Source organism: Coffea arabica, chromosome 2c (assembly GCF_036785885.1).
Source record: "Coffea arabica cultivar ET-39 chromosome 2c, Coffea Arabica ET-39 HiFi, whole genome shotgun sequence".
Taxonomy (NCBI): domain Eukaryota; kingdom Viridiplantae; phylum Streptophyta; class Magnoliopsida; order Gentianales; family Rubiaceae; genus Coffea; species Coffea arabica.
In genome coordinates this window covers 5,001,815-5,016,220 of record NC_092312.1, presented here as the reverse complement: position 1 = coordinate 5,016,220, position 14,406 = coordinate 5,001,815, and the positions used below count along the sequence as shown (strand labels likewise).

The following is a 14,406-nucleotide window of genomic DNA, read 5'->3' as shown; positions in this document are numbered from 1 at the left end:
GTTTTATTCCATCACAGGTTATATGCAGGAGGCTAACAAAGCAGTCCAATTGTGTCAGTAAAACTCAGCATTCGAAAGAGTAAATAACGTTGAAAGAGACAACTGGGATTTCTCTTGTACGTTTGATGCCAGAGACGGAAAAATAAACTGCAGAAAGTAATACTAGAAGCAAGCACGAAATGACAATACTAGAAGCATATTCCCCCCAAGTTTAAGTTTACAAAATTGTCAGTAGAAGAAAAGATAACCTTAAATTATTCTTGAAGTTGAATTTCAAACTCATCGTGAGAAAAGAACTGATAAATAGCTTTTATTGCTGAAAATCATAAAATGTACTTGTACATGCTTTACGCTGAAGATACAAACAACAGATACTGTAACTGACTATCTCCACTCTTGTTGAACATATTATCCCTAAAATTGATAACTAGTTCAACAACAAGGGATTCAATTTGCTTTTGTGCGTCTTATCTATAGACCAGGACAGGTTGAACTTCTGTTCAACCCACCAGCTCAGGGAGGGACTATAATCAGCATTTGAGCACAAGTTCATGTGAACCATGATTCACAAAACATTCAGTGAAATGAGGCAAGTCTTCTATAACTCGACCAACTCCAATTGAATATGAGTGCCCTCTATCTTATAGCTCCAAAACCAGCTTCCAGACTCCACCCATTTTTCTTCAACAGCTCTTAGTTGTACTTGTAAACCTGAAATCAGAAGTACGAGTACGATACAGTGTGATCAATATTAAGAAAGCCATTCATTTAAAGAAGGGAAAAAATAGAGTTCAATAGGACACAGGACAACAGGATGTGTTTTTCAAGACTGTCAATGCATAGCAATACATTTGTCTCACTTAGAGAACAGACAAAGGCAAAAAATAGTTTTCAGTTTATTGCATGGGTAAGATGAGGAAATCTAGCAAAGGCAAGGATCTGTTGCACCTATTCAATGGGGGTGCAAAGAGTTGAGAATGGTAGGATTCTTATTGTAAATTTAGTATTTAGCAGTAAATGTAAATATCTTAGACAAAAATACATCTGCAACTTATCCTGCTCACAAGTTGGAACTTGCAGCATGCACAATGCAATCCTTTATATATAGCAGCTGAGAAGGTTGATGAAAACAACATGTTACAGACATTATAAACATAAACATAAAACTAGCCTTGTGAAACATCGAAAAAGTGTATTCATACAAAATGAAGCGATTTAAACTAATATAACAGTAAAGTAACTGTAGTACCTGATTTCCCAGAGGTAACCCTCATTCTGTAGCCATCAGGAACTTCAAACAGATGATTGCCCTACATCCAACAACATACAACAAAGTATGAGGAGACAGAAGTTTCCTTTGGCAGAACTATTTACCCGTCACTAGATGCTCGTTAACAAGGAGTTGACTCTCTTATCTGGATGTTTACGGAATAAGGAATGCGTTTGAACTGGTTTGTCCCTTTAAATTTTCGAAACTCTTCATTATCCTTATCATTAAGGTAAAGCTTCATAAAGCTCGAAAATGCAACTTTTTGCATCCTAAATTACTTCCCCTGCAGACAAGAAAAATATGCATAAAGGACAATCACTAGGTCCACGTGAATTTACCTGCAGGGTGACATCCATTGCTTCAAATTCAGCATTTCCATGGAGTATAACCTTCACAGCCTCGATCCGGTCCACATCATGCTTCCAATACAAGTTGTCTCCTGAATTCCAGTCAATTCCTTTGTTCACTACCTTAACATTTTCTAACTTACATCTTCCGCACCTGCATGAGCAAAGTGACTTATAAAGTTACTTGTCTCACAATGATTATTCTTCAGAAGAAGAAAGATGTAGCAAACAGTTCCACCTCTTCCCATACTGCAGTACTGTTTCGCCATTCTCATTAATGATCATAGATCCCATGATGTTTTCCGCCAAAATTATCAGACTTCCGTGAAGCTAAAATGAAAGAAATAAATCAGCTGATAAGCAAACTGACAAGGAGGAATCACCAATATCAACCAAGGTATCTGACCTGCACATCTCTCCACACGAACTCTGCAACTTCTACTTGCAACTCGGAACCCATTGATATTGAACCTCCATGAAACTGATATAACAGACAAACTTAAGGTTGATGCTATATATTTTCATTACATAAAATAAAGCATAGTCTTTCTAAATGAAATTTTAATAATTCTGACCATGAAATATGCAATACAATAGGTTAGTGAACTATTTTTAATCAATTAAGGATCTTCACAACTAAAAGAAGGTCAAAAAAAAAAAGAAAGAAACAGAATCCTGTTATGTTGCCCAACTACAGGAGAAAATTAGCAGTCATGAAGAATTGATCTTCTCAGATACTATTCTACAACTCTCTGAACATTGAGCATCAAGTTGAAGCTCAGTTTGGAAGTTCCATTAGAAAGATCTATCAAGCACTAAGCAGTCCAAAAAGAGAAAAACCAGTTTTGTTTGAAACCCAAATTGTATCAGTTCATTGAGACTTACTTTCTGTCTGGTAACTTCCCAAAGAGGGCCTAAAGCAGGATGAAGCAGGATAAGAAATGGGGGCCCTGAGTCAACATAATCTTCATTACCAAGAATCTGGAGAATGATAAATCATAGCTTTAATAAAACATGAGGTAGAGAGTTAGAACCAGACATACTGTATAAGCATAACATTGAATCCGATTAGAAGAGCAACAAATCTGAAATTATGCAATCTCAGCACTAACATTATAAGTGATACTCCTCTTAATAATACCTTAGGGATGCTTATCTGACAGTGCGAGAGAAGGTCGGCTGCATTACGCATGATATCCAGTATAGAACCTTCTGGAGTCTGCAAGAAAGCAATGAAGACCATTCTAGATATAAGTAATACAATGCAAGACTTCCCATAATCCAAGCTTCAGAAATTTCAGGCAGAATTGGAAAACTGAAGCATAAACAAGAGATTAAAAATCAAACGTTTAGAGATTAACCTTTATTTTGGGTAGGCTTGCAAAGACGTTAGAAAAATGGAAAAAGGCACAAAATGATGGTTTGACAAATAAAATGCAGGGCCTTGGAAACTAATGTGCATGATTATCCCAAAATTCTACAATGATAACTAGTTCAACTTAACCAATTTCAGACAATTATCTGGTTGCAACTTTCTTAAAGTGTCGTACTCTTGATTAGACTAAATAAAGCTTAAACCTGATGAAACTTCCAAACTACAAGCAAATGGTTAGAATGGGACAAAGGAAACCAGATTACAAATTTCTAATGTGAAATTGTGCTAAACCATAAAGAGTTTTAAGTTTCTGTTTGCCTAAATCTGATATAAAAATCAGGGAAACAAAAGAAGGAACAACTGCACAGTATGAATTATGAAATGCCACCATTGTAAACAGACAAACATTTGAAGTAGTGGCAGTTAGGCAAACCAAGTTAAGCCAATTCTATGTAATCAATGATTTAAGTTTTGTTAATGAGTATGTTTTGTTAATGAGTATGAACTTTTGTCGTGGATTGCACGCAAGACATTATCAACAATCTCCTAAGTTAACAAAGTTTGGGACCACTAGTTAGGAGAAACTCCTAAAAAGGAAGGACATGTTCTAACTTCTTCTATCATCATATAGAACAACAATGAGAAAAATAGTCACATAAGATCATAAAAGTATATCGACATCTTAAATTCTAGCTTCAACAGGCAGCGAATGACAGGCTGAATATATCCAGAAAAGAAAAAAAAAAAGAGAAATGATATCAAGATACTACACCTGGTTTAAAGATTTATTCCCATGCATTCTTTTCTTCTTAGCAGATGATGTGACCTTCCTTCTTTCATTGTAAACAATAAAGGTATCTAGACCTTCTGCAGTCATCAACAGAATCTATATCACAATCATACCTGAGATATAATCCCAAGAACTGATAAAAATGCAACATACAATAGATGTCAACATTCAAGTACCTTCTACATCCTCATAATGTCGAGATGAGTAAGTGTTAAAAAAATTATCTGCAATATTTTGCATTGTGCATTCCAGACGGCCACCAGAAACACTGGACAATTAAAAAGCCATAGCATTAAATAGAGTATCCTGATAACAACTTATTGAAAGAGGAAAGTGTTAACAATGTTAGTCAAAAGAGAACCAGACGTGGATGAAAAAGAACACATGCCTCAAAGTTGACAGGTCAGAATATTATACCAAATCCTTTAAAACTGTTAGGAGAATATCAGTATTCTTGTAGATAATATTAGTAAGAGTATTCTTGTAAATAGTTGGTTAGGTTTGTGCTCCTATAAATACTAGTTGATCACTCATAATACAGTGACTAGATGTTTTCCTCCCAAGATACCTGTTGACATGGTATCAGAGCCAGAACGTGGGAGGGGTGAAGTGCTAAAGTTCTAGAGTTAGGGTTAAACATCTAGCAAAAATCTTGATGCAATACTATTCATCGTGCACTATTCACGCGCTACTGTTCATCATGCACTGTTCATGCGATACTGTTCACGCATACTGTTCATCGTGGCACTGTTCACGTGTGTTCACGGCGCACTGTTCATCACGAATTCTGATTGCTGTTTTGTTTGAAGTGCTATTCGCTATGGTTGAAAGTTTTGCTAATGGGGTTACCACTGACCAAGTTGAATCAAGTTCTTTAGCACATGGGTCCCAAAAGACTGTTACTATATCCGAGGAAGATTATGTTAAATTCCTACAGTACCAAGGTACAAATCATATAGCACAAAAAGGTAATGACTCATGGATTATTGACTTCGGGATTACTAATCATATGTCAGGTACCTCTAAAAATTTTTTTAATTTTCAAGAGTCTACTTCCTTACCTCATGTTTCTTTAGCTGATGGATCTACCACTAAAGTTAAAGGACTAGGCACTGTAGAAATTAACCCATCTCTTCTACTGTCTTCTGTTTTTTACGTACCCACTTTGCCCTTTAATCTAATATCTGTTAGTAAGCTCACTAAATCTCTACAGTGTTCTGTTACTTTTTCTCCTAATTTTGTTGTCATTCAGGATTTGAAAACAAAGAGGACGATTGGTGGAGGGCATGAGCATAATGGTCTTTATTTTCTCAACTTCAATGGTCCGATTACATGTCCTGCTACTGTTTCTCCTCTTGAAATTCACTGTCGTTTGGGTCATCCGTCTTTACAAAATTTGAAAAAGTTGGTTCCTACTTTAAGTCCGTTGTTTTCGCTAGAATGTGAGTCTTGTCAGTTAGGAAAGCATCATCGTATTTCTTTTGCTCCTAGAGTCAATAAACGGGTTTCTAAACCCTTTATACTAGTTCATTCTGATGTTTGGGGTCCTAATCGAGTCGCTTCAAAGTTAGGTTTTAAATATTTTGTAATCTTTGTTGATGATTTTTCAAGAGTTACATGGCTTTATTTAATGAAAGATCGTTCAGAACTATATTCCATTTTTTGTGCATTTGTTACAGAAATAAAGAATCAATTTGGTGTGCCTGTACGTATACTTCGCAGTGATAATGCGAAAGAATATTTTTTCACTCCTTTTAATACCTCCATGACTAAGTCCGGTATTATTCATCAGTTCTCTTGTCCTGACACTCCACAACAGAATGGAGTTGCTGAAAGAAAAATTGGACACTTAATCGAGGTTGCTCGGACACTTATGTTGCACATGAATGTGCCCAAACAATTTTGGAGTGATGCAGTTCTAATTGCATGTTATTTAATTAATCGCATGCCATCTAATATTCTTGGAGGCTAATTACCTCACTCCGTCCTTTTTTCTCATGAATCTGTATTTAAATTACCTCCTCGTATTTTTGGGAGTGTGTGTTTTGTTCATCAGCTTACTCTCGAGGTAGATAAATTAGATTCTCGTGCCATTAAGTGTATTTTCTTAGGATACGCACGAGCGCAAAAGGGGTATAGATGTTACAGTCCAATTTTAAATCGTTTTTTCACTTGTGCTGATGTTACTTTCTTTGAATCCACTCCTTATTTTATGAAATAAGGTATGTCTTGTGAGTTAGACCAGTGTTCCTCTTTTCCTTCTCCTATTTTGCCAATCCCTTCACTTTTATTACCTGAATTATCTAATTCACCAGATACCACAACTCGATTATCTCGTCCTAATTTTTAAATTTATTCTCGTCGTTCCATGGCTGAAAAAGCTCCTGATATGCTATGCACTTCACCAATTAACTCTCAATTTTCAAATCCAGGTATGACGCCCTCCTATAAGTCAGATCTTCCTATTATTTTACGTAAAGGTAAGAGACATTGTACTTCTCATCCTATTTCTAATTTTGTCTCTTATTCTCGTCCCTCTTTGTCATATTCTTCTTTTGTTGCTTCCCTTGATTCGATATCCATTCCTAAGTCTATTACCCATGCTCTCAATGATCCTAATTGGAGATTAGCTATGCAAGAAGAGATGCTTGCTATGGAGAAAAATGGTACTTGGGATCTTGTTCCTCTTCCTTCTGGTAAGCCGGTTGTTGGTTGTAAATGGAAGTACACTATAAAAGTACAACTTAATGGTTCTATTGATAGATTGAAGACTCCTCTGGTAGCTAAAGGATTTGCTCAGGTGTATGGAATCGACTATTTCGAAACATTTTTTCCAGTTGCAAAGATTACCTCTGTTCGTCTACTTATCTCTTTGGCAACCACTTATAATTGGCCATTGCATCAGTTGGATGTGAAAAATATATTTTTGCATGGAGATTTGGAAGAAGAGATATATATGGAACAACTTCCTGGATTTGTTGTTCAGGGGGAGAATCCACGGTTGGTTTGTCGTTTGAAAAAATCCTTGTATAGATTGAAACAGTCTCCGAGGGCTTGGTTTGGCCGGTTTAGTAGTGTTGTTATGAAGTTCGATCTGACAAGATGTGGAGTAGACCACTCTGTATTTTATCGACATTCTAATATTGGTAAAATTTTATTAGTTGTTTATGTGGATGATATTGTGATTACAGGTGATGATGTTGTGGAAATCCAGAAACTTAAATCCAATCTGCAGGCAAACTTTCAGACAAAAAATTTAGGTCATATACAGTATTTTTTGGGTATTGAGGTAGCTCAGTCTAAATATGGGATTTATTTATATCAAAGGAAATATGTACTAGATATATTGAGTGAAGTTGGGATGTTAGGTTGCCGACCTGTGAATACTACTATGGATCCCAATGTGAAATTAATAGGAGATCAAGGTGCATTACTTGATGATCCTAGACAATATAGAAAACTTGTGGATAAATTAAATTATCTCACTGTAACAAGACCTGACATTTCGTTTGCAGTGAGTGTTGTGAGTCAATTTCTTGATACCCCTCGTACTAGTCATTGGGATGCTGTTATACGAATTCTCAGATATCTTAAGAGTGCTCTTGGAAAAGGGTTGCTGTATCAAAATCATGGGCACACTGATATTGAAGGATATAGTGATGCAGATTGGGCTGGTTCTGCCTCAAATCGAAAATTGAACATAGAATATTGTGTGTTTGTTGGTGATAATTTAATGTCGTGGAAGAATAAGAAGCAAACAGTTGTCTCCAGATCAAGTGCAGAATCTGAATACCGCGCTACGACTCACACTGTGTGAGTTGGTTTGGTTGAAGAGCATGTTACTTGAAATTGGATTTGAGCATAAACAGCCTATGAATTTAGTGTGTGATAATCAGGCGGCTGTCTATATTGCGTCTAACCCAGTGTTTCATGAAAGGACAAAACATATTGAAATTGATTGTCACTTCATTCGAAAGAATTGCTTGATAGAGTCATCAAGACATCTCATGTACCGTCTGTAAATCAATTGGCTGATTTATTTACCAAGAGTTTAGGAGGCTCTAGGGTGAAATACATTTGTAACAAGTTGGGTGCTTATGATATATATGCTCCAACTTGAGGGGGAGTGTTAGGAGAATATCAGTATTCTTGTAGATAATATTAGTAAGGGTATTCTTGTAAATAGTTGATTAGATTTGTACTCCTATAAATACTAAATAGTCACTCATAATACAGTGACTAAATGTTTTCCTCCCAAGATACCTGTTGACAAAAACTAATATTGTGAATCATCCTCATACAACTTCTTGGATTCAATGGAACAATGGGGATTTACACTCCACACCTGGTAAACAGATTAAACTTCACTCCCATGTTAAAGGAGTGATGTGTGTGCTCTGGTTTACAAGCTATAAACTTTGTTTCCTCCTTTTTCTAGAAAACGATAAATCATATAGATTATTAGTGTTTGATGCCATCATTTACATGGTAATGTTGTTAGCTATAAGCAGAATATTGTACTACTTAAGTAAATCTATGACTATAGGATATTAAGCTGCTGAAAATAAGCTCTTAGTCAACTCGATAAAAGAATAAAAAGACACTTGCATCACATACAGTGCACACTTAGTAAGTCAAAATGAGAAAATAAGAGATGCCAGCATTATAACAAGCAATCAATTAGCAGAATTCAAAAATAAAGTGCTGCAATTCTGCAAGGGATATAGCAAACAAGTAGATTTCAAATTAACTCTTCCACCAAAAGAAGGAAAAAAAAAAAAAAACACAGTCATTATAGTATCCAATGTTTGTGCAACAGAAGAAAAGAGAAGATATGTTGATTCATTATATTAAAAAATAAAATAAAATAACACTACGAAGACCTATCTGCGTACCTGTGCGTCAGGCCAAACTGGTCAACATATCTTACTGGCTTCTTCACATTAAGTACCATGCCTGGCAAGCTGGTTTCATTTTTACTTGATCCAACAAGCTCTGCTGAAGGCAAATCTACATATAGGATATTTGTGTTGGCTGGAAAGTCTGCCTCCAAACTTCACAAAAGGAAAAAGGTTCAGGTTGGAAAATACTCTATCATCTTCTGCTAAGAGGTTACGGTAAAACAGATTATCAAGACAAGAGAACAATCCCCGAGAGAATTACCAACAACTAGCAAGAACCAAATGGTCAACTATAAGTTACATTGCAAAACAGTGGGTAACATTTCAGCATACAAAACTATCCTATGACAGAAATAACCGAAAAGCAAGATACTATTTAATCATTCTTCGAAGTTTCCTTCCATTTCACACAGAATAATTTCTTATCATCATCTGAAGTTTAATATTCAGTGTGACTACTACACCTTGTTGCTATGCTACTGCAAGCTTTGAAAAGGAAAAGAATAATGCAAGCGAGACGATAAAAAAAAAGAGGAAAATTCTCATTCTCCCCAGCCGTGTTTACACCAGTATAGCTTTACTGTCAATAAATAATGAATCAGGCTATTAAGCAACCTAGAGGAAGTCTTTAAATCACAAATATGCATCATACGTAAGGGCAGTGATAAACTTGGATACCAACCTCAATTACCATACAATACCACCTTTTAAAAAGTCTTAGTATGACATCAGATGATCTTTTAGATAAAGTTTGACTCTTAATTTTTCATGTCTCTTTCAGATGAAGAGATGGGCATTTAATGATAATGACAAGAAATGTGTCAAACTCGGAAAAAAGTTGGAGCATACTTTTATTTAAAGAGATTGTCTGGAAAAAGAAAACGATGTCAAATTTTGACATGAACGAAAAAAGGTTAAATATGTTAGTAATGCTATAAAAGAACAACAGGAAGAAAAGTACCTTTTAGAAGAAAGAGGTCCATTGATAATTCCAAATTTATCGAATTCAGTGTACTCAATACATGACAAACCATATGCCCACTTGTCATCAAGAGTCCTTTTCTCGATCAGGACATTTATGCCTTCTGTTGCCCCCGTGTTTCTTCTACATGAAGCAAAGCCTAATTTCTGAAATAATAGTAGTTAACTAACAGAACATTAGTAATTAGTATATCAGAAAAACAATACAAGCATCCCTCCAAGAAATTATTTTATCACAAAAATCTTGAGGACATGGCTTCCTTGATAAAAGATTGGTAAAATCCTACTATGCTCAGTTGCACTATCAGAAGTAACACCAGCACCTAAGAATCGAAATCCTTTTAGTGTTAGAGCTCCTCCAAAGTGGCTTAAAATTGGAAGAAAGACACATATGTTGACATAACAGTGGTTCTTGCTGATTTACATTTGATTCATATTCAGCCACAACTGCACTTGGATGAGAATATTTCCTTTTCAATGTGGTCTGTCAATAAGGAACAATACTTCCAGTGAAATGGATAAAAGTAATTCATGACAGATGCATACACGAGTAAAATTGGGTACTTATTTACTGCACGACGGCAATAGTTGCAGTAAACACCTCCCATCCTCCTTCCCTCTGCCCCAGGAAAATGGAAAACAACAAACTATGCCCCAAAAGAGGAGCAGGGGAAAAAATACATCAACAATTAGCTGCAACCAGAATTTTTAAAGCATTTATTTCAGTCAATCTACTACAGAGATCTTTATGACATTTGTATGTATTTTCCAACAAAAGATTCAATTCCTACCTTCCTTTGTCGAAGACCGATTCCTGTCAAAGCCAAGAGAGTCAAATCTGTAGCAGCCACAACATTACTGCAAAGTCATCAATGTCAAATATGCCCCAATGTTCAAACTCAACAACCTATGGACTCTTGCAGCAGTACCTGACTTGCCGAACAGTTGCACCTTTACGCCCATAATTGCCAAACCACTGAAATACACCCTTATCATAGGCAAGTTTCCAAATCACACCATGACCACCAGGCTTGCATACTGGCATGAATTGTCCACGAACAATCCATTGCCCATCTTCTGCTCTAATAGCTGGAACAAGAGGCTGCGAGCATAAATTTGAAATGACAAAATGTAACAGCAATCATATATCTCTGTAAAAAGCAATTTAACTAAAACCAACTTAGAATAAACCATCTTTTTTCCATTGTAAACCTGCTCAAAAAGTCGAAAATTAGATCTTCCTCTTCCAAACCATTCAAGTCTTTCACATAGTGAGAGAATACGTTCATGATTTTTCTTTGCAGAACTGGTCATAATAGCTACAGGAGTAATACATTGTTTTCCATACAACTTGAAGAACAAGAACTCTCTTGCCTGCCAGTAAATAAAATATCAAATCAGTTTCATGCTAAATAGAAGTCATTAGATTTCATGTTCAATCCAAAATTTAACCATTCAGTTTACTTAACAAACCAGAATCAATATTAAGTTTCCAAAGCTCAGCAAACACTGTTTCCCTACCTGAAGATCTCTTATTAAACCTTCCAGTAATGTCCTTCCACAATAAGCAAGCATAGCAGCAGGAAGACATTCACCTGTGTCAGGGTCCACCAATCCCAGCCGATCAGCGGAGCCTCCAAAAGGATAGATTTCTCCCAACTCTGGCAAACCCTGGAGACAAATCAAATTTTGTAACAAAATGAGCTCCAGCCATCTTTCTGATCCAGAATATCTTACTAGATATAAAGGGAGAGAGCTTGCTTTGGCGTAAACAATTTATCTCACTTTATGTTGTACCAAAAATACCCAATACAGTTAGTTTTTACACTATTCACATCCCCTCTTTTTCTCCACCATGATTTTACATACAATAACCCCCTCCAAAGAAAAGTAGTAATTATAGATTTTTCAAATGAACAAATACATGTCTACCATGATATGTAATAACTTAATGTGGGAAAAAAAAATCATACATCTTTTAAACTAAGCACACAAACTAGGGTATGCAAAAAGCATTAATATATATTAAGCACCTACCTCGATACCCCATAGAGCTGCTTGAGATGCATATTCGGTATCTTGAGAGAGATCAAGTACTTTAGGAGGATGAATTTCTATAAACTGGCACTGCAATGAACTTTTATTGTCCTGGGACCAATTGACTGCCTTTTCTTCACATGTTGAGTGGGCTAGAAGCTCCAGAACCATTATTTGATATCTGAAACAGTTAGCAGCATCATTTGGTCATCAAGACAGAGTTTAAGCTCAATATCACTTATACACTGAAATTTGGTGGACCTTTAACATCTTGGGCAGAACAGCTGAGACACTTCTTGAACATCTCAAATGACTAGGAGCAAAATATAGAAAAATGAGTGTGGACCAGATACACTTTACCCCCAATAAAAATTTTTTTGTTCCCGAGTTTGTTAAGAAATCACACCTTGTTTCTGTTGATTTTGTTCATCCACAATAAAACTCAACTGATGAGCATGAGATCTTCAGAATGCAGCAGATATTAATAACTCTAAAGTATTGGCATTTGTTACAGAATCACATATTTACAAACTAGAAACTGCCAAATGTAGCCAACTAATATGCAAAGTAGCAATATAATGATTTAAGAGTACCAGCATCAACTATGGGTTGCAGAAGAAGTCGAATACCTGATACAACGTATATGACTAAACAAGACATTGAAAACTTTATAAATGTTTTTCCACAATAAACTTAAGTATTCGTATACAAAGCTGGCACTCTAGTTCCTATTCTAGAGTGCTTTTCCAATTATTTTTGAGCTTAAAGATCCCAAAGAGGTAAACCATGATTTCAGTCATTCCATTGGATTGGACGTAATTTACGCCTGGATGGCAGCTAATAGAAATTGTCAGTTATTGCATTGGAGTGTAGACATCCTAAACTGTGTTTGTCCGATATCACATTGGAGGTATCCTAAAACTCTGTTTTCAGGCATCAGATTAGAGGCTTCCACCCTGTTTAGTCGCATCCGAATCTAACTATACACAAGATATGAGGAAATGAGTAAGGACCAAAGAAGTAGTATACCATGAAAAGGAGAAACTAACCCAATGATACCTCCAATGCAATCATAAAACTGCTCAACGTCTCCAAGGGTTTTCAGCAGTAACTTGAACGCGTTAACATCTTCCTCTCCGTGTCGCGAGATTTTGTTTGCCAAACCCACCTTGCTGCTCTCACCAGTGACATCCCAACTGTCAACCATCTCCGCCAGTGCATATAGTGCTCTCTTCAATGCGCTGGCCGAAGAAGAAGAGGGAGAATCAAAATCTCCGCTGTCGTCAAAATCATCCCCACGCAGCACGTGCTCTTGGCCGGCCGCAACGGCGCACTTAAGCAAATAAACTAGATAGTCATCCAATTTCAAACTCTCAAAAAACGTAAACAACTCATTCTTACCGGAAGCGGAATTGAAGAAGAACCTAACCCTAGAATCGGAGTCAAGGACTTGAAGTTTGTCTGGCAAGGAAGTAGAGTTAGAGAGGTTGGACCCAAGCGCTTTGAGTCTGGCAAGTTCCAGGTGGAAATCGAATTCGGGAGCTGGACCGGAGGCGTACTCAACGGGGGCGGTGGAAACGCGGAGACATGGCGGTGAAGGTTGCGATACAGCAGGGCATGAAGAAGAAGAAGAAAAGGACGAGGAAGTAAGAGGGCAGTAGTTAATTGATGAAAGAAGAAAAGAAGAAGAAGAAGATGAAGAGTGGTAAGACGATGACAAGAAATGCGGGAGAGGGGGCTTCGGTGAAGGTTTTGAATTATTAAGGAGGGGGCTGTTGTGGTGAAGCAGTGGCGTCACCGCCATTACTGCTCTAAGTAACCAGAGTCTGCGTGCGTATGCACTTTGCAGTGAAGATTATGGGAGTAGAGTAGCCACTGGACAGGAAGGGCTGCCTGCCTCAATCAATCCCTCAGCCCTTCTTCTTTTATTTTTATCGCTAATAATTAACGGAAACGCACAGAGGGAGGGAATAAAACGAGAGATGCGGCAAGGATATACCCTCCCCCCAACCCCATGTTTCCAATAGTTGCTCCAATCGACCAGTAGTCTTGTTGCAGAGCCTCATCTGAGTTGTGAGATGTTGATTGGTTTGGTGTATTTTCGGCCTCAACTGGATTGGCATCCTTTGTTTGTTTGGCCATGTCACATGTGTAGGTGTAGGGGGACTCTTTCTCTAATGGGTTCAAGTATGACTAAATGAGCACGTGTTTCTTTTTCTTTTAGCTTAAAAGAAAATTTAGATGGATCGAATTTCGATCATCACCACGACGACGGATCAAGGCATGACTTTGAAAAGGAACTCTCGAGAAAGTAGCTCATATCGAGTTAACTTGTGTTGACGGCACAAACAAGAGTTTACTAATGCATCATCTACTGATTTAGTATTAACCAAATTTTATTTCATTGCATAAGACTTGCATTACTGGCAGAATAAATACATGCAGAAAGAGACCAAATTCTCCTTTAGGTGCTTCAACTGCTGTATAGGTAGAAGGAGTTGGCACGGAAAAACCTTCTGAATAAGGTTCGAAATGGTGAATTGAGGTCGAGTAGACCAATGACCCTGTAGTCATTTGGCCCGCTATTGAAAGAAAAAGCTTGTGTCCAGGAAACTTTATCCCTCTGAAGGTGGGAAAAAGGACAAAACTAAATAAAACGAATTGGATTATCAGTCCAATTTTGAGTTTAAAACTCATTTAATTAA

General features: G+C 36.9%; 1 protein-coding gene across 2 annotated transcripts; it reads right to left on the bottom strand.

Annotated features, from left to right (window-relative positions):
• Positions 1–285: 285 nt before the first annotated feature.
• On the bottom strand, positions 286–13,806 carry LOC113725355 (UTP--glucose-1-phosphate uridylyltransferase 3, chloroplastic-like). 2 transcript variants are annotated; one of them, XM_072073796.1, is made up of 18 exons: positions 13,131–13,806; positions 12,751–13,034; positions 11,702–11,882; positions 11,186–11,335; positions 10,877–11,038; positions 10,594–10,766; positions 10,456–10,522; positions 9,645–9,811; positions 8,678–8,836; positions 3,959–4,050; positions 3,765–3,859; positions 2,759–2,836; positions 2,503–2,598; positions 2,024–2,098; positions 1,856–1,947; positions 1,609–1,771; positions 1,250–1,310; positions 286–711 (listed from the first exon to the last, which is right to left on the bottom strand). In XM_072073796.1, exons 1-18 carry the CDS (start codon positions 13,503–13,505, stop codon positions 599–601), a joined length of 2,583 nt encoding a protein of 860 aa, XP_071929897.1. In that variant the 5' UTR covers positions 13,506–13,806; the 3' UTR covers positions 286–598. The 2 variants fall into 2 exon arrangements, with proteins under 2 accessions (XP_071929897.1, XP_071929896.1); XM_072073795.1 differs by having other exon boundaries at positions 12,751–13,806.
• Between the last annotated feature and the right edge of the window lie 600 nt (positions 13,807–14,406).

What these genes read in the sequence shown, in the direction of transcription:
- LOC113725355 (XM_072073795.1), bottom strand. Translation starts at nt 13,505, where the DNA reads ATGGCGGTGACGCCACTGCTTCACCACAACAGCCCCCTCCTTAATAAT. An exon ending in TGCATTGGAGGTATCATTGG is followed by an intron (nt 11,883 to 12,750) that starts GTTAGTTTCTCC and finishes TAACTGTTTCAG; the next exon opens with ATATCAAATAATGGTTCTGG. An exon ending in TCGGTCTTCGACAAAGGAAG is followed by an intron (nt 9,812 to 10,455) that starts GTAGGAATTGAA and finishes CTATTATTTCAG; the next exon opens with AAATTAGGCTTTGCTTCATG.